This window comes from Mandrillus leucophaeus, unplaced genomic scaffold, assembly GCF_000951045.1.
Source record: "Mandrillus leucophaeus isolate KB7577 unplaced genomic scaffold, Mleu.le_1.0 Scaffold219, whole genome shotgun sequence".
Taxonomy (NCBI): domain Eukaryota; kingdom Metazoa; phylum Chordata; class Mammalia; order Primates; family Cercopithecidae; genus Mandrillus; species Mandrillus leucophaeus.
The window spans coordinates 1151310-1171513 of NW_012102243.1; the positions used below are offsets into that span (position 1 = coordinate 1151310).

The 20204-nt window shown below is 51.9% G+C and overlaps 1 protein-coding gene across 4 annotated transcripts in view; it reads right to left on the reverse strand.

Moving 5' to 3' along the window:
* Positions 1-4395: 4395 nt before the first annotated feature.
* The window catches only part of LRRC27 (leucine rich repeat containing 27), a 57217-nt gene continuing 41408 nt past the window's right edge, over positions 4396-20204 (reverse strand). For 2 of the 4 annotated variants that reach the window (XM_011980832.1, XM_011980834.1), the window contains 3 exons: positions 17591-17709; positions 14735-14858; positions 4396-4786 (listed from right to left, as the gene is read on the reverse strand). In XM_011980832.1, coding sequence (XP_011836222.1) covers positions 4610-4786; positions 14735-14858; positions 17591-17709 — 420 coding nt within the window. In that variant the 3' untranslated portion in view covers positions 4396-4609. Of the gene's footprint in view, positions 4787-13268; positions 13426-13593; positions 13657-14734; positions 14859-17590; positions 17710-20204 lie in introns of those variants that run through there. The other 2 variants (XM_011980833.1, XM_011980835.1) reach the window with 2 other exon arrangements.

Sequence of the window (20204 nt, forward strand, 5' to 3'; positions counted from 1 at the left end):
TACTTGCTTGTCTTCCTCATTCATGCCTGTGGCTTTTTTTTTTTTCAAGAATAGGGGACTTAGGTCTGCATTAAAAACCTGTTCAGGCAGACATCCTTTATCCTCTTTCTCCTCAGTGACTTTCTTCATGGTATATGTATCCAGGAACTTGTCTGCCGCCCCTTGGCTGACAGAAGCTGCCTCTCCGTTATCTTGGTATTTTTCCAGCCAAGCCTCTTTCTAAAGTTGTCAAACCATCCTTTGCTGGGATTAGATCCTCCAGCTTCAGCTCCTTCCCCTTCCTTTTGTTTGAGGAGTCTGTAGGTACACCTTTCTCATAGTGTATCAGTAAGGGTTCTCTAGAAGGACACAATACGATACATACATACACGAAAGGAAGTTTATTAAGGAGAACTGATGCAGAGGATCACAGGGTGAAGTCCCACAACAGGCTGTCTGCAAACGGAGGGGCAAGGAAGCCAGTAGCAGCTCAGTCTGAGTCCCAAAACCTCTAAAGGAGGGAAGCCAACACTGCAGCCTTCAGTCTGTGGCCGAAGGCCGAGAGCTCCTGGCAAAACGCTGGTGTAGGTCCAAGACTCCAGAAGCCAAAGAACTTGGCGTCCGATGTTCAAGGGCAGGAGGCATCCAGCGCGGGAGAAAGATGAAGGCCAGAAGACTCAGCCAGTCAGCTTCAGCCACCTTCTTTTGCCTGCTTTTTCCAGCCATGCTGGCAGCCGATCGGATGGTGTCCACCCACACTGCGGTGAGTCTTCTCCTAGTCCAGTAACTCAAATGTTAATCCCTTCTGGAAACACCTAGACACAATACTTTGCATTCTTCAATCAAATCAAGTTGACACTTAATATGAACCATCACACACAGCAACCCTGCACCCACATAAAAGCTGCATTCCCAATACAAGATAAAAAGGTATTTCACAGAAAGTGTTAAGGCTTTTGTGCCTGCTCACAAATTTCCTTTTTTTACTACGGTCCTTACGCTGGATTCATTTACCTTGAATTGGTAGGCAACTGCAGCTATAAACCTCAATCTTAGGAACATATCAAGAAACTCAATTTTTTCTTGAAATGTCGTGACTTTTCTCTGCTTCTCAGGAGCTCTTTGGCATGACTGGTGGTGCTCCATGGGCCCCGAAGTGCTCTTCAAGGTTTATAGTATTGCGCTAAACACGAGAAATACACAAGAACATCCAGATGGCACCTTTTCTTCAAGTTGGGGTCTCACTCTGTTGGCCAGGCTGGAGTGCAGTGGTGCAATCACAGATTACCACAGCCTCCACCTCCTGGGCTCGAGGGATCCTCCTGCCTCAGCCTCCCGAGTAGCTGGGACTGCAGGCATGTGCCACTATGTCCAGTTAAAATAGACCACTTTTTATTGTGATACACAATGTACTGAAGATATGAACTGCCCATGCACAGATTAGCACCACATGGTGTTTTAAGCAGATCCTTGAAATGCTTACGCTTACTGCAATAGCAACAGGAGGTGGCTTTGTAATTATTCCAGCAGCACGCTGTGGACTGCAGTTAATTTAATGCAGTTATAATTTAATGCTGTATTTTTTTTTTTTTGAGACAGAGTTTTGCTCTTGTTGCCCAGGCTGGAGTGTAGTGGCGTGATCTCGGCTCACCGCAACCTCTGCCTCCCCGGTTCAAGCGATTCTCCTGCCTCAGCCTCCCCAGTAGCTGGAATTACAGGCATGTGTCACCACGCCCAACTAATTTTGTATTTTTAGTAATCTGCCTGCCTCAGCCTCCCAAAGTGTTGGGATTACAGGCGTGAGCCACTGCCCCCGGCCAATGCTGCATCTTTATGGCGACATTTCTCTCTACTGTGAATGGTCCATGTATGGTCTGTATATTTTATGCATTCGTGACATACCTAACTTTTTCTTTTTCTTTTAGATATTTCTAGGCTATGTGGTTCATCTGCAAATTTTTTCAAATTGTTGCAAATTTCCAAAAATTTTTCCAATATATTTATTTTTAAAAATCCACTTACAAGTGGACCCTTATAATTCAAACTCTTATTCAAGGGTCAACTTATACGATGCTTTGTACTCACTAAAAACTTATGAGACAAATGTAATATGTTATAGAAAAAAGAAGAAAAGAGATATAAAGGGAATGAAAAGATGGAGAATTTCAACAGAGAATCGGCATTCACAAAAAATTACCGGACACTTTAGACCTGAAAAACACAACATCTGAAATTTAAAACGATTGAAAGAAAACACTTATTTTAAAAAATCATTATAATGATGATGTAAAAGGATCTACTGGAAAAGGTGGACGGCATCCGCGAGCAGATGTGGAATTACGGCAGAGACGAGAATGAGAACACGGAGGTGACAGGAAACGCTGGAGAGGAGCAGGATGGGTTCTGAGACCACGCATTCCCCAAGAACATGGAGGTGACAGGAAATGCTGGAGATGAGAAGGATGGCATCCGAGACCACGCACTCCCCAAGAACACAGAGGTGACAGGAAATGCCGGAGATGAGAAGGATGGCATCCGAGACCACGCATTCCCTGAGAACACGGAGTAAGAGGAAATGCCGGAGATGAGAAGGATGGCATCCGAGACCACGCATTCCCTGAGAACACGGAGGTGACAGGAAATGCCGGAGATGAGAAGGATGGTATCCGAGACCACGCATTCCCCGAGAACACGGAGTAAGAGGAAATGCCGGAGATGAGAAGGATGGCATCCGAGATCACGCATTCCCTGAGAACATGGAGTAAGAGGAAATGCCGGAGATGAGAAGGATGGCATCCGAGATCACGCATTCCCCGAGAACACGGAGTAAGAGGAAATGCTGTTTCAAAGGACTGGGATCATAGCGGACACGCTCTCTGATCGACAACCAGGTGAGCAGCTCGGAAGCTGAGCCCCAAGCCCAGTTAAACCTTCAAAGGAGAGCAGCTCAACCCATGGCTGACTCCAGCCTCACAAGAGACCCTGACCAGCAACGCCGGCTAAGCTGCCCCGACTCCTGCCCTCAGGCCTGAGAAATGAGAAATGGCAAAGGTCTGCTGCTCCAGCTGCTGGGCTGCAACAGGTCACTGACACCTCTTCTAGCTTCTTGAATGGAAAGCTTAGATGATCAGTTTCACACCCTTCTTCTTCTCTAAGACGTGGGTTGGGTGGTGATGCATTTCTCTCTAAGCACCAGTTCCCACTTTCTGAGCGTTTAGCTCGGAAAGTAGGAAGTGCAGGGCGCAGAGACCCATGAGACAGAAAACAAGCAGCAAATCCAGTGAAGCCAAAACCCAGGGCTTTTGGAAAAGAGGAACAACATTGATAAATCCATAGCAAGAATGATGAAGAACACCAGGTCAAGAATAAAAGAGAGGACCTTATTACGGATCCTCGAGATACTGAAAATAAGAGGAACTTTATGCTAATACATCGCACAACTTGGATGAAATGAGGAAACTCACTGAAAACCGTATTTACCAAAATTAACAGAAAAAGAAACAAAGTCTGAATGGTCTCACCTCTGTTAAAGAAATCAAACCAAAGATGTTTTCAAGATCCAATTGGCCGGGCGCGGTGGCTCACGCCTGTAATCCCAGCACTTTGGGAGGCCGAGGCGGGCGGATCACAAGGTCAGGAGTTCAAGACCAGCCTGGCCAATATAGTGAAACCCCGTCTCTACTAAAAAATACAAAAATTAGCTGAGGCCTGTAGTCCCAGCTACTCAGGAGGCTGAGGCAGGAGAATCGCTTGAACCCAGGAGGTGGAGGTTGTAGTGAGCCAAGATCGGGCCACTGCACTCCAGCCTGGGAGACAGAGTGAGACTCCGTCTCAAAAAAAAAAACAAAAACAGATCCAATCAAACACTCATCACAAGAGACTAAGTCACACAGAATCTACACAGCCTGCGCAGACAGAGGGTGAAATAAGGCTATCTACGACGCGGAGGTCTGTGGACCCTGCCGTGTCCCTGGGGTGGAGTCCGCTGTCCCACGTGCAGGCTGAGTGGCAGCAACCAGGAAGGGGTCAAGGCTGAAAGGAGGGCCCTGTAGCCGGGCAGGGGGCAGAGGAAAGGAGGGCCCCATAGCTGGGCAGGGAGCAGGGGAAAGGAGGGCCCCCAGGGGAAAGGAGGACCCCATAGCTGGGCAGGGAGCAGGGTAACCACTCCCCCTGAAGCCCCTTTTGGCTCTCACCCCTCCCTCCTAGCCAAAGGTGGTGCTGCAGGGACCTGTGGCTTGGCGGGAATCAGATGACCTGGTCTCCTATCTCACACTCAAATACCTAAGTGAATGAAAGCTGTGAGTACTGTTGTAACAAGGGCTCCAGGGCAGGAGAGAGGCAGGTGCCTGAGCATGAGCATTCTGTCACGTGGCTTGGCAGGAACCTGCGGAAAGAAGTGAAAGCGAGACCACGTGCTCACAGTGTCCTTTCTGTTAATACGGCTGAAATCTTCCACAGCCTCAGGAGAGGAACACGGACTTGTCTAAGGAGAACAGGCTGCCGAGAAATCAGCCCTAAGGGTAACACTGAACCTGGCGCTCTTCCGGCCACCACACAGGAGGCGACGCCTGGGAAAGAAGAATGCGCGGCTCCTGTCTGAAGACGTCTCTGTTAGTCCAGCCACCTGGTGTCACTTGTATCTGCGAACATTTCCTGATTCTTCATATTTTGTGTTAAAAAATGTATTTTGTGGCTGTGCCGCTGGCGGGCCAAGTGACAGGTTTCCAGCGAGGGCCGCCCATCGACGGTCTTTGTTCAAGGCTAATCCCAATTTTAGCTTCAGTACTTCATCCTGCAGCTCTTTGGCCTTGTGGGAGACAAGGAGGGGGAGACGTTAGAAGCTGGCAGGACTTAGGGCGTCCATATGTCTCTGGCTCAGATTCCACGTGGGGCCCAGGCCGTGTGGGAGTGAGCAGAGCCAGCCCCGCTCCCCTGGGGCCCCTGCAAGCCACATCATGGCATGGTCTCCCCTGCAATGAGGCCCGGCAGCCTGCTTCCAGCCAGCTCCCAGGCCTTCCACCTCATGAGGACACCACCCTCTGCAGGCACACACGTGGCCACTCATCCTGGTGTCCCCACAGCCCCACCCAGGTGTCCTGTGCAGACGCAGGTCAGTGGATGAACAGAGACTCGGCATCATCCTGTGGGCAAAGGGAAGGCTGGTGCCACACCCTGGGCAGTGTGTTGGAAAGCATCACCACAGCCATGACCACACCTGAAAGCCATAACTGCCCTGGGAAGCAGTTGGGGCCACAATTGCCACCTCCGCCCCACAGACACAGAAGCCATGGATCAGGGGTTCCTACAGAAGGAACTTGCCGAGCCTGAAACCAGAGGCAGGCTTTCTGTTCCAAACCCCATGGTCCATGGCCAATCCCCTGGGCAGAATAAGGTGAGGCTGAGAAAGGCACTGCAGGGGGGCCTCAGGTGGAGAAACTGAGGAGAGGCTCTTCTTGTTCCTGCCCCTCCAGCCCTCTGCAGAATCCCAACCTCCCCACTCCAAGCACAGGAGCCCTGGGCTACCTGGCTTTCCTCTCCCTCCCCAGCTTGCCTCACTGGGGGCACAGGTTGGATACGATCTCCAGTGCAGGTCCTGGGAGACCCCTGCAGCCTCCCCCCCAATACAGACAAATCACAACAGGTCCCTGGAGAGCACTGCACCCCACCCCCCATACAGCCATAATCACAGCAGGTCCCCAGAGACCCCTGCAGCTTCCCCCCACCCCATACAGCCATAATCACAGCAGGTCCCCGGAGACCCCTGCAGCTTCCCCCCACCCCATACAGCCATAATGACAGCAGGTCTCCGGAGACCCCTGCAGCTTCCCCCCACCCCATACAGCCATCAGCAGGTCCCCGGAGACCCCTGCAGCTTCCCCCCACCCCATACAGCCATAATGACAGCAGGTCTCCGGAGACCCCTGCAGCTTCCCCCCACCCCATACAGCCATAATGACAGCAGGTCTCCGGAGACCCCTGCAGCTTCCCCCCCATACAGCCATAATCACAGCAGGTCCCCAGAGACCCCTGCAGCCTCCCCCTCCATATCACAATTGTGGCCTAGAGCAGCACTCATGGCTTCTGGCTCTGTGACTTGGTCAATATTACTTGTCACTGACCCAGTAAATAGTCATTGATAACGTTTTTCACTTCCCATAGAAACCTGTATTCCCTGTAGGATTCATAACTGCCTCCTTTAAAAATGTTTACTTTGTTTTCTATATCGGTCATTATATCCTCTCAAACTGTAAAACCTCTCTCAACATCCTCCTCCACTGGCCAAGTCCTCAGACTGGCCTGGTCTCCCTGGGGAGACCCCCGACAGGCTCCTCTCACAGCAGCGGGTGGCCGGGGGCTTCTGGTCAGCTCCCTTTCCTCCGGAACTCTCACCTTCCTCTCTCAGCATCCACTCCCTTGTTCTGATAGAACAAGCTCTACAGTGGCTTCTGGAGAAGCTCTCTAGATGGGAAGCAGCATTTTGAGTCCTTGCATGTCTGAAAACGTCTTACTGTGTGCTGGCCCCTGACCTTGCACCCGTAGGACCGAATCCCAGTGCCTGCTGAGGGCAGTGCCATCACCGAGACCAGCTCCCTCCCAGTGCCTGGTTCTGTGTGGGCCTCTCTCCCCGCCCTCCCTGGAATCTCGGGGGGTCCGTCCTGCTCTGGTTCGGGATGCTGAGCCATGGTGCCGGCACGTGTGGGCCCTTCTGGCAGGAAGTACACTGGTTCCTTCGAGAAGACCTCCTGCGCCCTCTCCCTCCGTCTGCTCTCGTCTCTCCTGCTGGAACCTGCCGGATGCTTTGCTCTGCCTGGGTCGTCCTCTAACTTCCTTTCCTCTTGTCTCATCTCTGTTTCCCATCTCCCCTTCCTGGGGAATTTATGCATCTACTAATTTAATTTTCAAAAATTTTTGCCACATTTTAAACTTTGCTTTGGGAGTTCTGGGTGATCTGAGTGTTCACTTTCTAAAACAGCCGCTGGGTTTCATGGCAGCAGCCTTGTCTGTTCCCGTGGGGGGATTTTAATTCTGGCTTGTCATGTTTAAGTGTCCCCTAATGTCTGCATCCGTCTGAAGCTCACTCCCAGCCAGCTAGCTTTGGCCTCTCCCTCACCTTGGGGCTTCCCTCAGTAGTTGAGCAACCACTCATGACTGAGGCCCTGGAGCAAGGCTGAGATTGGGGTGTTGGTGGAGAGCTGCTGGCTGCTCAGTGCAGGCCGGGGCTGTCTGGGGGACACCCAGGTGGCTTCTGTCTTGGTTGGTTGATATCTCAGACAGCACCACGGAGCTGGCTGGCCCTCCTGGTCGGTTGTGCACCTGATCTTCTGCAGAGCTCTTTAGGTCATACGTGGCCGCTGTCACCACCACGGTGCCTGGTTGGTCAGCTTCTCTAGAGGCAGCCCTGTCTCCTGCTGGGTAGGCTGGAGGAGTCAGTGGGCTGGGCGGAGTAGGGAAGCAGGCCCAGGGCCCTATTGTGACCTGTACAGACTCCACTTCATTTTTCTTTTTTTTTTTGGAAACAGAGTTTCGCTCTTGTTGCCCAGGCTGGAGTGCAATGGTGCCATCTCAGCTCACTGCAACCTCTGCCTCCCAGGTTCAAGTCATTCTCCTGCCTTTGCCTCCCGAGTAGCTGGGATTACAGGTGGCGCCAACGTGCCCAACTAATTGTTTGTATCTTTAGTAGAGACGGGGTTTTACCATGTTGGCCAGGCTGGTCTCGAACTCCTGACCTCAGGTGATCCACCCACCTCAGCCTGCTAAAGTGCTGGGACTGCAGGCCTGCGCCCCCGCGCCCCGGCCTCCGCTTCCAATCCCTCTGTGGTTGGTTTTGTCTTCCTGTGCTCTGGGGCTGCATCACCTTGCGTCTTTGCTGGCATTTTGTTCGGCAGGCCCTTCACGTTGCGCCACTAGGGGGCTTCCTTCGTGCAAAATCGCCCGGGCCTCCGTGTGTGAGGACACGGCTCGCCTGCCAGCCCCCAGACGACAGCAACTGAGACCAGGTGGAGCAGTGTGTCTGAGAGGACAGCACCCGCACCGGGGACAGACTACTGCACACTGGCTCTGCAGCCCTGGCCCACGGCCTCCACCTGCACCCGCACCGGGGACAGGCTACTGCACACTGGCTCTGCAGCCCTGGCCCATGACCTCCACCTGAGGGCTGAGGTGGCTGCCCCTGCTCTGGCCATCATGTTTGTATTCCAGCCAGGAAGGGAGAGGACAAAGCTCAGGAAGTCCACGCTCATCTGCTCACATCCTGCCGGCCGGAATGGAGCTACAGGCCCACGTCTGGCTGCAAGGGAGGTAGAGAAACGTGGCCATTTGTGGGGCAGCCTGTGCCCAGCTGAGACGTGAGGCTCTATTATTACAGGAAAGACCATGGGGAAGGGGGAGCCTCCTGACAAGAGGGCAGGCTCCTCTCCGTTTTCTCGTCCTGAGGAGCGAAGGTCGTTTTTGCTCCCTCTCCTGTCATTCTGGTGGCTTCTGGGCAGAGTGGAGACAAGTCTATGTGCAGAACGGGCCGTGGTGACCTGCAAGGGCCACGTCTGTTGGCTGGTTTTCAGCATCTCTTTTTCATCCCTCTGGGCTTTCTTCTCTCTCTCCCCTGACCCGTCCATCCTGGCCCTCTAATCAAACGCAAGCTCCTGGCTCATGGGCTGGACTCCAGCCCCGCCTACTTCCCCCATTTGGCATCCCCTTCTCCCACAGGCCAGGCTCCAGGGCGCACGGGGTGGTGGGGGGTGCTCCCGACGCACGCCATGTCACCGAGGACTCCTCACTAGCGCTACGCCATGCACGGCACTGCGCAGGGGCCTTGAAGGAAACACGAGGGGCCGGGGAAGAAGCCGGCAGAACGAGACTCTCTGCTTCTAGAGGCGTAGTGTGAACTTAGATGGTTGTCTGCCTGGAACATGCCAACTGTCTCAGGCACGTGCGTGCCCGCCTCCATACAGGCTGGCGGGCTGCACACCACGGAGCCAGGACTGGTCTCTAATGCTGCTGCAGGGTTTGCTCAGGCCCTGCCTGGGGGCCCCAGCTCTAAGGAAAGTCACACTCTTCCGGCAAAGCCCGAGGCTTCACCTGCAGGGAGGGCCAGCGTGATCCTCTCGCCAGGATTATACAAATAGGTTCCCTACTGAGTCTAAAGAACACAGCACTTTCTTTTTTGCTAGTGGGCCTGTGTAGACAGCAGAAAAAGGGAGGGTCATTTGAAATGGACTGAGCCTACAGGAGATCCAGGTGCTCAGAAGGCAAATTTCAGAAAAAACTATAATTAAGATTGTTTCCTAAAAATGAGGCCATCAGGTGGCACAGACGCCTGCCACACTGTTCTGGACTGTCTCAGAGGGTCCCTTCTCCCTTGCCCTGCCCACCCACCTGGTCCTCTGTGAGAGGCAGTGGGACAGAGGAGAAGGATGGCTGGAGCTTATGGACAGCCAACACCACCTGTCTCAACACAGTTCACCTCCAGGGCTAGGATCAGCTGCTTCCCAACTCATTCTTGGGAGTTTTAAAACCCCTTCCTCTGGCTCTCCCAGCCAGGACTGAAACGAAGGGAACCGCCCCATGGGCATCCCCAGGGCTCAAGCGCTGCAGGAGCCTGTCATGGAAAGTTAGCGGGTGTTCATGTCCCTGTCTCCTGGGCAGGGTGACACAGCACATCCCTCCCTGCATCTTGGCAGTAACTTGGAGTTGGCACATGACAGAAGCCGGTGCTGGTGACCTGAACCCTTCATCAAGAACTTCATGTGAATTTTTTTTAATCACAGAAAAACACGAGACAAGTATTAAAGCACAACGTGAATTTGTGGCAATTCATGTCCCCAAGAAGACAGTGCAGCATTTGGACCTTGGCTTTGCATTCAGACATACCCAGGTTGGATGGAAGGCTCCACCATTCACAGTGTCACCGTGGGGCCAGTTACGGCACTTCTGTGAGTCTTATTTTCTGACCTGTGAAATGGGTGGCAGTGCCTTCCTCCTAAGGTGGCATGAAAGTCAATGAAGAGACAGGCGTGGCCTGGGGTAGGCATTTGAGATCAACTGCCACAGTGTCCTTCTGGCTCATTCTCTTTTGCCTCACGGCCCCCCTCCTCTGCGTGTAACCAGGGCAGGGGAGCACAGGAGAACCGTGGGGGACACAAGAGCCAGCTCTCAGGTTTCAGATTTCCAAGCAGACTTTAAAAAACCAGGACTTGATTTTTTTAGAGCAGCCTTCATCCCACACCGGAGTGGTACACCTGATGCACGCACATGGACATAGTTTCCACCACCCAGAGTCCAGAGTCGACACGCAGGCTCACGTGTGGGGTGGCACAGTCCGTGGGGCTTAGACAGACGCATCACCACGTGGACCCAACAATACAGCATCACGGAGAGTAGTTTTACTGCCCTAAAACCCTTTGTGTTCTGCTGATTCACCCCTCAGTATCCTACTACCCCCACCCGGTCACCACGATCCCTTCACCATCTCCATCTGTGTACGGCCTTTTCATGCTGGCGTGTCGGCTGCCCTGTGTCTTCTCATTGCTGATGGCTCGTTTCCCTCCGGTGCTAAGCAATGTTCCGCTGTCTGCATGTTCCAGTTTATCCAGTCACCTGCGGAAGGACATCTTGGGTGCCTCCAAGTTTTGGCAATTATGAAAAAAGCTGCTATTTCTATGTGCAGGTTTTGGTGTAGACGTAAGTTTTCATTTCCTTTGGGGTAAACACCAAGGAGTGTGATTACTGGATTGTAAGATGAGAGTGTGATTTATTTTGTAAGAAACTGTCAAACTGTCTTCCAAAGTGGATGTACCATTTTATATTCCCAGCAATTAATGAGCATTCCCGTTGCTCCACATCCTCACCAGCATTTGGTGGTGAGTGTTTTGGATTTTTTGTGTGGCGAATCTCCTTGTCTTAACTCGCGTTTCTGATGACACACAACGTGAAGCTTCTTTCCACATGCTGATCTGCCATCCATGCATCTTCTTTGATGAGGTGTCTCTGCAGATTCTTGGCCCATTTTTTAATTGGCTTGTTTGCTCCTTTTTGTTGAGTTTTTCAGAGTTCTCGGTATATTTTAGATAACAGTCCTCTATCGGGTGTATCTTTTCCAAATATTGTCTCCCAGTCTGTGGCCTGTCTTATCCTCTTGGCAGTCTCTTACATAGAACAGAAGTTTTTGATTTTAATGAAACCCGGCGTATCAATTATTTCTGTCACGGATCTTGCTTTGGTGTTGTATTTAAACATCATCACCATACCCAAGGTCACTTAGGTTTTCTCCTATGTTATCTTGTAAAAGTTGTACAGTAACACATTTTACGTTTAGGTCTATGATCCATTTTGAATTAATTTTTGTGAAGGGTGTGAGGTCTATGTCTAGATTCTTTTTTGTTTTTGGCAGTTGTTCCAGTACCATCTGTTGAAGACTATGCTTTCTCCACTGAGTTGCTTTTGTTCCTCTGTCAAATCAGTTAACTATATTTGTGTGGGTCTATTTTGGGGCTCTCTATTCTATTTGTCTATTCTTTGGACAATATCACACTGCTATTGTAGCTCTAGAGTCTTCAAGTTGGAGGGTGTCAGTCCTCTGACTTGCTTTTCCATCAGTACTGTGTTGGATATTCTACGTCTCATCCTCTCCATCTATGCTTTAGAAACAGTTTGTCAATATCCACAAAACAATTTGCTGAGATGATGATTGGGAATGCATATGAAACCTAAAGTTGGAAAGAACTGACTACCAACAATACTGAGTCTTCCTGTCCATGAACATGGACTATCTGTCCATTTATTTGGTTATTTATTTCATTAATGTTTTGTACTTTTCCTCATATAGATTTTGTATACATTTTGTTAGATTTTTTTACTTAGTACCTTTTTTTGCTGCTAATTTAAATGTTACATTTTTAATCTTAAATTCCACTTGTTAATTGCTGGTTCATAGGAAGGTGACTGACTTATGTATATTAACCTTGTATCCTGTAACCTTTTCTATAATCACTTATTAGTTCCAGGAAATTTTTGTCAATTCTTTGGGATTTCCTCCATACATAATCATGTCATCTGAGAACAAAGACAGTTTTATTTCTTGTTTCCCAGTCTGTATACCTTTTATTTCCTTCTCTTGTCTTTTTTTTTTTTTGAGATGGAGTCTCACTCTGTCGCCCAGGCTGGAGTGCAGTGGCCGGATCTCAGCTCACTGCAAGCTCTGCTTCCCGGGTTTACGCCATTCTCCTGCCTCAGCCTCTTGAGTAGCTGGGACTACAGGCGCCCGCCACCTTGCCCGGCTAGTTTTTTGTATTTTTTAGTAGAGACGGGGGTTTTACCGTGTTAGCCAGGGTGGTCTCGATCTCCTGACCGCGTCATCCGCCTGTCTTGGCCTCCCAAAGTGCTGGGATTACAGGCTTGAGCCACCGCACCAGCCCTTGTCTTCTTGAACTAGCTAAGAATTCCAGCATGAGGCTGAAAAGCAGTAGTGAGAGGGAATACATTTGCCTTGCTCCTGATCTTAGTGGAAAAGCTTCTAGTTTCTCGCCATTAAGAATAATGTTAGCTGTGGGTCTTTTCTGGATGTTCTTTAATAAGTTGAGGAAGTTCCCAGCTTATCCTAGTTTGCTGAGAGTTTTCATCATGATAGGTGTTATATTTTGTCAGATGCTTTTTCTGCATCTATTGATAAAACCACCTGATTTTTCTTGTTTAGCTTACTGATGTGATGAATTGCATTAACTGATTTTTGAATGTTGGACTAGGGTGTGTGATTGCTTTTATATATTGCTGGATTTGATTTCTGAATGTTGATAATTTTTGCATCTATGTTCATGAGTGATACTGGTCTACAGTTTTCCTTTCTTGTAATATCTTTGTATGGTTTTGGTATTAGAGTAATGCTGGCCTCAGAGAATGAGTTAAAATGTTTTCTCTCTGTTTCTGTCTTCTGGAAGAGATTATACAGAATTGGTATAGTTTCTTCCTTAAACCTTAAATGTCTGATAGAATTCACCAGTGAACCCATCTGGGCCTGTGATTTCTGTTTTGGAAGGTGATTAATTATTGATTAAATTCCTGTAAATGATACAAGCATATTCAAATTGTTTATTTCTTCTGTAAGTTTTGGCAGACGTTGTCTTTCAAGGGATTCATCTATTTCACTAAATGTAACAAATCTGTGGCTAGAGTTGTTCATAATACCAAATCGACTTTTGTGTCCATAACGTGAAGTGATGGGTTGAGACACAGATGTTCTGAAGCCCTAAGAGGCAAGGTTTGGGTGTCCAAGGACAAGGTCATACTCATAAACGACAGATTCAGAGAGAATAAGAGTTTATCTAAAGGCAGAAACGAACTCCCTGGGCTGAGAGGAAGAGAGTCTCAGAAGAGGGGTCCGGGTCAGGCTGGGTGGGGTCTCCACGAAGTGGCTCCACATCCTGCCCTCACACCTCGTTTCTCCCATCTCTGGCTCTAGGAGAGAGGGAAACAGTGGAAATGGTGGGAATGGAGCCTGCAGATGGGGTGTGGGGACAGGAAGGCCACGGCTGCTTCCTCCCCCGTGACAGTGCTGCTTGCTCTGGGGGCAGCCCGGATGCAGCCCGCACCAGCCTGACCTGTGTTCGGGCATGGTACACTGACCTGAAAGACGCCACCAGCCAGGGGCCTTGGGTAGCCCGAGAAGACAGGCCAGTGTTCTTATGGCTGTAAGAAGGGTGGGGACACGGGTATCCAGGTTCACTGCCAGGGAGGGCAGCTGTATCCTTCTATAGCTGGCTGGGCTGGCCATGCAGCAATTCGGGCAGCAAAGCACTTTCCTTCATTCCTGTGTGTCTTCCATGGCCCAGGACACTCCAGGTACCAGGAAGTGGGCCTCAGCGTATGCTGAGTCAATAAACACCATTGACAGTGGCTGAGAGGATGTTAACATTCTAAACGTACAGGAGACACTTCTGTGAGCAGTTCTGGTCAGCAGGCTGCCGGTCAGGAGGCCTTGGATCCCCATGAATATTGGCCTCCCGACATAGACACTGAGCGTGTCAGCCATGGTCCAGGTGGCCTCAGCCAGGCCCCTCTCTGCAGTGGCACCCCTCATGGCCCAGCCCTGGGCCCAGAGCCTGGTTCAGCTGGGTGCAAAGCCTCCAGCAAGGACCCCACAGACATGTGCAGAGGACGGGTTCCTGGTCCCTGTCAGCAGGCCGCCACCCCTGTCATCAGATGCCCAGTGCTGAGATGCCAAGGTCCGTCTGCCATGTGGCCTGGCACATTTGAGGGCTCAGCCCCTCAGCTGAAATGTTTTCCTTCTCACGTGACCAACTGTAATTCTGGGAATTTTCATACCCTGATAAGACACATTCCACACAGTCCCATGGTTTTAGAGAGCGCACGCTCTGAAGAGGCACAATGAGTTCCCTTCATTTTTAACAAAACAATGTTTTAGGCTGAGCGCAGTGGCCCAGCACTTTGGGAGGCCAAGGCAGGTGGATCACTTGAGGCCAGGAGTACGAGACAAGGCTGGCCACCATAGCAAAGCCCCATCTCTATTAAAAATACAAAAATTAGCCTGGTGTGGTGGTGTACATACACTCGTAATCCCAGCTACTCAGGAGGCTGAGGCAGGAGAATCTCTTGAACCTGGGAGGCGGAGGCTGCAGTGAGCTGAGATTGTGCCACCGCACTCTAGCCTGGGTGACAGAACAAGACTCCATCTCAAAAAAATAAAAACCAAAACAAAAGAAAACAAAAACCCCACAATTTTTAAACAGAACCAAGAAATCCTTACAATTTCCAGATCCTCGGCAGCCTTCCTCATCTCCTCCGGCGGGGCTGGGCCTTGGAATCTTCGCTCATGCATTTGGTGGATGTGCTGTTTTATCTTCTTTTCTAAATCTCCCTCCTGGAGGGTACTGAGAAACAAAGGGCAATGAGGGAAATGACTTGACACATTTACTTTCATCCTAGCAACTCCCACCATAACCAGGGAGAAAGCGTGTTCCTTTCTTCCCAGACCAAACAGCGGTCCTGAGGCTCCCGCACAGCAGGGCCAGTTACTGTGGAGCTACCCTGGGCCTCCCTGGCACCCACTCTCCTCCAGACTCACGCCTGGGGCCTGGGCTGCCTCTCCCATCCCTTCTTCAGTAGTTCAGAAGCTGCCAGAACACACACTATTCTTATTTAAAAACCTCACATTGATTTAAGATATGACACATTTAGGATACTGCACACTGCGCCACATGAAGGGAAAAGCAGGTTTTTGTTCCCACATGGAATACACGGTTTTCCTAAATCCTTAAATAGATGAACAGAAAAGTGTATTCAGTTATGATTTTAAACATGTTTTCTCTGTTACTATTGGGGCTCAGGGGCTTGGGGTTCCTTTAATTTTAAAGACAATGACTCAGGGTGGTAGAAAGAGCCAGGGATCTGCTGCAGGTGAGCTGTGGGGTGGCGAGGTCCACTCCAGTCTGCATGTGTGTGGGGCCCCAGGGTGTGGGCATGGATGTAAGTGTGGGCATGGAGGTAGATGCAAGTGTGGGTGTGGTGTGGGTGTGGGTGCGGGTGCACGTACCGCTGTGAATACAATGGCACACACTCTCACTGGGCCTCCTCGAAGACCCTCTCTCTCCCAGCAGCAGGGTTTGTGCTGGTTTTGCTTGCTTTTCAGAATAACTATGGAAAAGACAGCATGACGCCCTCTGGAGTCCTACAGAACAGAGCCCCCAGGTCAGGGCACGCTCTGTGTCAGTGTGTCAGACTCCAGCTCTCACTGGGCCCCAGGGTGATGGGGGGTTAGCGGGCCACTGTGGTCTGCTGTGGGCTTTTTAAAGGCCAAAGATGGCAGGTACACTCCTTGGAGGATGTAAGAGAACATTCAAATGTTTGAGACGAAATGGTTTTAGTCTAAGCCATTTTCACAAGGCTGGGGAGTTAATCCAACCTAGTTGGCCGTGCAGATTTTCCCCAAATACTCTCAGTCTCCAAGAGGAACAAATTCTGCAGGAACAGAACATGCCCTCTGTCACCCACATCTCATCCCACCTCGCCCTTCCTCCAGGCTTGTTACACCACAGCCGGGGTCCAGGGTATGGTAAACTGAGTAGGGAGCCCCCTGGCAGATGGAGGCTGAGCAGCAGCAGGGCCAGGGGCCAGGCCCGGGGCCTCCCCTTCCAAGCTCAGGCCCCACGGTCTCTTCTGCTCTGGCCTCTGAGTCCACTGAGGCGCCTTCAGTGAGAGCCACAGCGAGCCTGGTGCAGGACAGAAGAGAGCGGCCAGGAAAGTATGGGGACACCGGAGAGCAGTGCTCATGCCCCAGGGTCTCCAGTGGTCTCCCTGAGGCCACCCTCGGCTTCCCAGCACGCCTGGGATGTGTGAGGCAGGGGCCCAACTGAAGAGTCAGCATGAAATGCCTGGACAAGAAGGCGTGTCCACACTGAGGTTCCGTGTCAGCTTGGTCCTCATGCACGGCTCAGAGGAGGTGCAGACAACTAGGGAGCCCAGTGCTCATCCCCAAGATGCAGCCACTAACCTAGCTATAGAAGCTGTGACTGCGGAAAATGAAAGGAATGCTGCTGTGAGGTGAGAGGGGTGAACCCCGGACTCCCGACCTGCTGTGAGATGAGAGGGGTGAGCCCCTGGGAACCCTGGGCCGCTGCTGTCACCCTCTCAGCGAAGCCCCTCCCCTCCCCTCAAGGCCCAGACAGGGACCCACCCAGGGACCAGCCTCCAGCTTCTGTCCTTACCTTGTGCCCTGACTCTGCTCTGTCCAGCAGTCGCTGCGGACTGTGTCCTGCCCCGTGAACTTGTCGAGCCACTCAGTGCTCCTCAGCCCCATTTGCTCCATCCATCCCTATTCCCCGCTGCCAAGCGCAAGTCTCTGAGCCCCTACCCTTCCCCTCACATTGGTTCCAGGTGAGCATCAGGCTTCCCAAATATCCCTCCCCGCTCTCCTGAACTCCAGGCCCCTATGTGGCCCACCAACGATGCCTGATGGGGCTGTGGTTGCCTGCCTCTCCCGGGGACGACAACCTGCCCAGCAGCCTGGCCACCCCCTGGCCAGGGACTCAAAATCAAAATGTCTCAAGTGCTTCCCAACACAGCTGCTCGATTCTGGCTGTTTCCTCCACCGCATGGTGGCTACCTTGCCTGGGTCCCCTTCACCTGGGTCAACGCCTGGCCTCGCCGCCTCACCCAACACCCCATGAGGGGAAGGGCTGAGCGGCCCTGAGGGTCAGGTCTAAGGAAGCTGGGGTGGGAAGGAGTGAGATCAGAACTCAGCATGAGAAGACCGAGGGAGGCAGAGGGGGTGCGGTGGGGAGGGCATGGCAGGGACTGCAGCGGGTGGGTCTTGGATTGCGTTTCCCCTTAGTGCCCACAGCAGCACCCACTACAGAGGGCTCGGCAGCACTCTGTATCCTGGTGACCTACAGGAACCATGGCTGGGCGACGGCAGTTCCCTGAGGGCAAGGACCCCATCTTCCAAGCTTACCTGGCTCTCCCTGGAGCCCACCACAGCCTGGAGCCCACCACAGCCTGGAGGTTCAGGGCTCCTCAGTACATGCTCATGAAATAAACAACAGCAGCTGCCCGTGGGTGGCTGGCTGAGCCCTGGAAGGACTGAGCCCCTGTCACAGTTACCAACCTCATTTCTTGACTTGCTCGTGGCGATTTCTTTTTGCTTGGTTTCATTTTTCTAAGTGGATTCAGTAGCACTTTCCCGTTATCTATCAGATCTGTGGCAGAGGAAATCTTTGATGCCACCTAGGAAAACGCAATGAGATCATTTCTGGAATCCCAGTAAATGCTGTTTTCCCACAAAGCTAACCTGCCAGGTGTGTTAGACTCGCTCCTCGTCATGAAGAGGTGGGTCCGAGGTCGCCCCGGGTAATGGTCTCTGTGTAACGCGGTCATCCCCCCAGGTCTTGGCTAGCTCTCGTGCCCTGCTGGGATCTTGGTTTGGACATCTTTTTGGGGCCTCCCTGACAGCAAAGGCTGGGGTAGGAGGCAAAGATGCAGAGTGAGGGGAACCTGGGGTTGCTCAGAAGGCTGCCCTCCATGCCCTTTTGCCCCCCACGCCAGGTTTGCTGCAGTGGCTGGCTTCCTACAGGCGTCCTGAGATGGCCCCTCTCCACAGGGGCCCCAGATCTGTTTCTCCAGCTTCAGTGCCAGAGCCTGGGAGGCCTGGGGGGACCCGACACTCGCTGTGATGTGCACCCTAGGCAGGAGGAGGTCAGGACCCCAAGGGCGGTGTGACCAATGCTGCTCGCTGCTGCCTCCAGTGGACACACCTGAGAGCCATGCTGACCCCTCCGGACCTCAGGGAGCTTTGGGCCTGTGTGGGTGCCTGCAGTGTGCAGTGTGCACGTGTGTGTCTGTTGTGTTCCCTGGGACTGTCAGAAACCGTAGGATGACAAAAACAGGTAGGAGGGAACCCTGGCAACAGGGTGGGAGAGAAGAACTTCCAACCAGGGGCTACTGCAATGTGGAGACTTGCAGGATCCGTTTAGCATTTACCGAGATGATGTCTGGAACTCTTCTGCCGTTCTCTCCTCTAAATGAATTTCCAGGCCTGGGCCCTTGTCTGGCCATTAGCTTAACCCTAGTACATGCCTGACACTGAAAAAGTGTTTGGCAACCAGAAAGGGTGGAAAGATGGGAGGCAGGGAGGACCAGGGACCACCCACCAACCTTTCCCTATCCCTCCCACCCCACCATAAAGCAAGGCACAGGCTGCAGACACAGCAGAGGAAACTCTTGGCTGACTGAGAGCTGGGACACTTTCAGGTGATCAGGATTCTCCCAAAGATTCTTCCAACAGAAAGAAAAGAACAAATGCTAAATCCTGGCCGGGCACAGTGGCTCACGCCTGTAATGCCAGCACTTTGGGAGGCTGGGGTGGGCGGACTGCTTGAGGTCAGGAGTTCAAAACCAGCCTGGCCAACATGGTGAAACCCCGCCTCTACTAAAAACACAAAAAATTAGCCACATGTGGTGGTGCACGCCTGTAGTCCTAGCTACTCAGGAGGTTGAGGCAGGAAAATCGCTTGAACCTGGGAGGCAGAGGTTGCAGTAAGCCAAGATTGCGCCACTGCACTCCAGCCTGTCTCAAAAATAAATAAATAAATAAATGCTAAATTCAGTGGGTGTTTTTTTCTTTTAAAATCAGACATTTAATTTTATTTTAAAAGACATTAAAAGTATGTATTTGGAGGGAAGCCCACCCATCCGCACTTTACTCCCACTCTAAAATATAGAGAAGGAAGACTTTTTCGAACATCCAGATCTCGAGTGAGCAAGCAAAGAAGCAAATATAAACATGAACACACAGGCGAAGTCTACAACAGGCTGCCGCTTTGGTGGCGTGCAATGGGCTTTGCGCCAGGGTTTATCTGTTGAGTGTCAAACATGCAATTGATCTGAAGCCCAAAATATGGGCTCGAGTCATGGCTGGTTTCAGAGCGACATGAAGAGAAGTGCTTTTTACAAAGCAGGTGACGCCCCAGGCTTTACCCAGCCACAGGGTTTAGCTCTGCAGCCCTTTCTTCAGCTGCAGCCTCAAGGCTCCCACTCCATCGAATGTACTCGGGGTGTGACCTCACAGTGACGGATCGGCAAAAGCACATGCAGGGCAGGGGGGCACACCCCAGGACCAGGCTGCAAAGCCAGTGGCCATGATACCCCAGGCCCACCCGGCCCAGCCCAGCCCAGCCCAGCCCGTGGGTGCCACTGGCCAATGGGATCCACCCAGCAGCGGCCGCCTGGGGCTGTGGCGCCCTCTTGTGTCCTCCTGCCCAGCTGCAGGGAGCTGGGAGGCCGGAGCTTGGGAGCTTGTGCCCCCAGGCCGATGCATGGAACCACTTCCCTGTTACGGACATGGAAATCGGAGTTTTATTTATTTATGCTGGTCTCTCCAACAATACTGAAATACACAGATACACATCTGTGTATATACATGCTTATATGATTGCTTTTATTTCTAAAACATGGACTCCTAAATGTGTTCAAAGAAGAACACGTTCTTAACCTGAAAAGATGCATTCCGAGCAGCTGGTGGCAGCAGCCTCCATGCCCTATCCAACGCTCCACCACCCCGGCTCCTTCCCACGCTGCTCCACCACCCCGGCTCCTTCCCACGCTGCTCCACCACCCCGGCTCCTTCCCACGCTCCACCACCCGGGCTCCTTCCCACGCTGCTCCACCACCCCGGCTCCTTCCCACGCTGCTCCACCACCCCGGCTCCTTCCCACGCTGCTCCA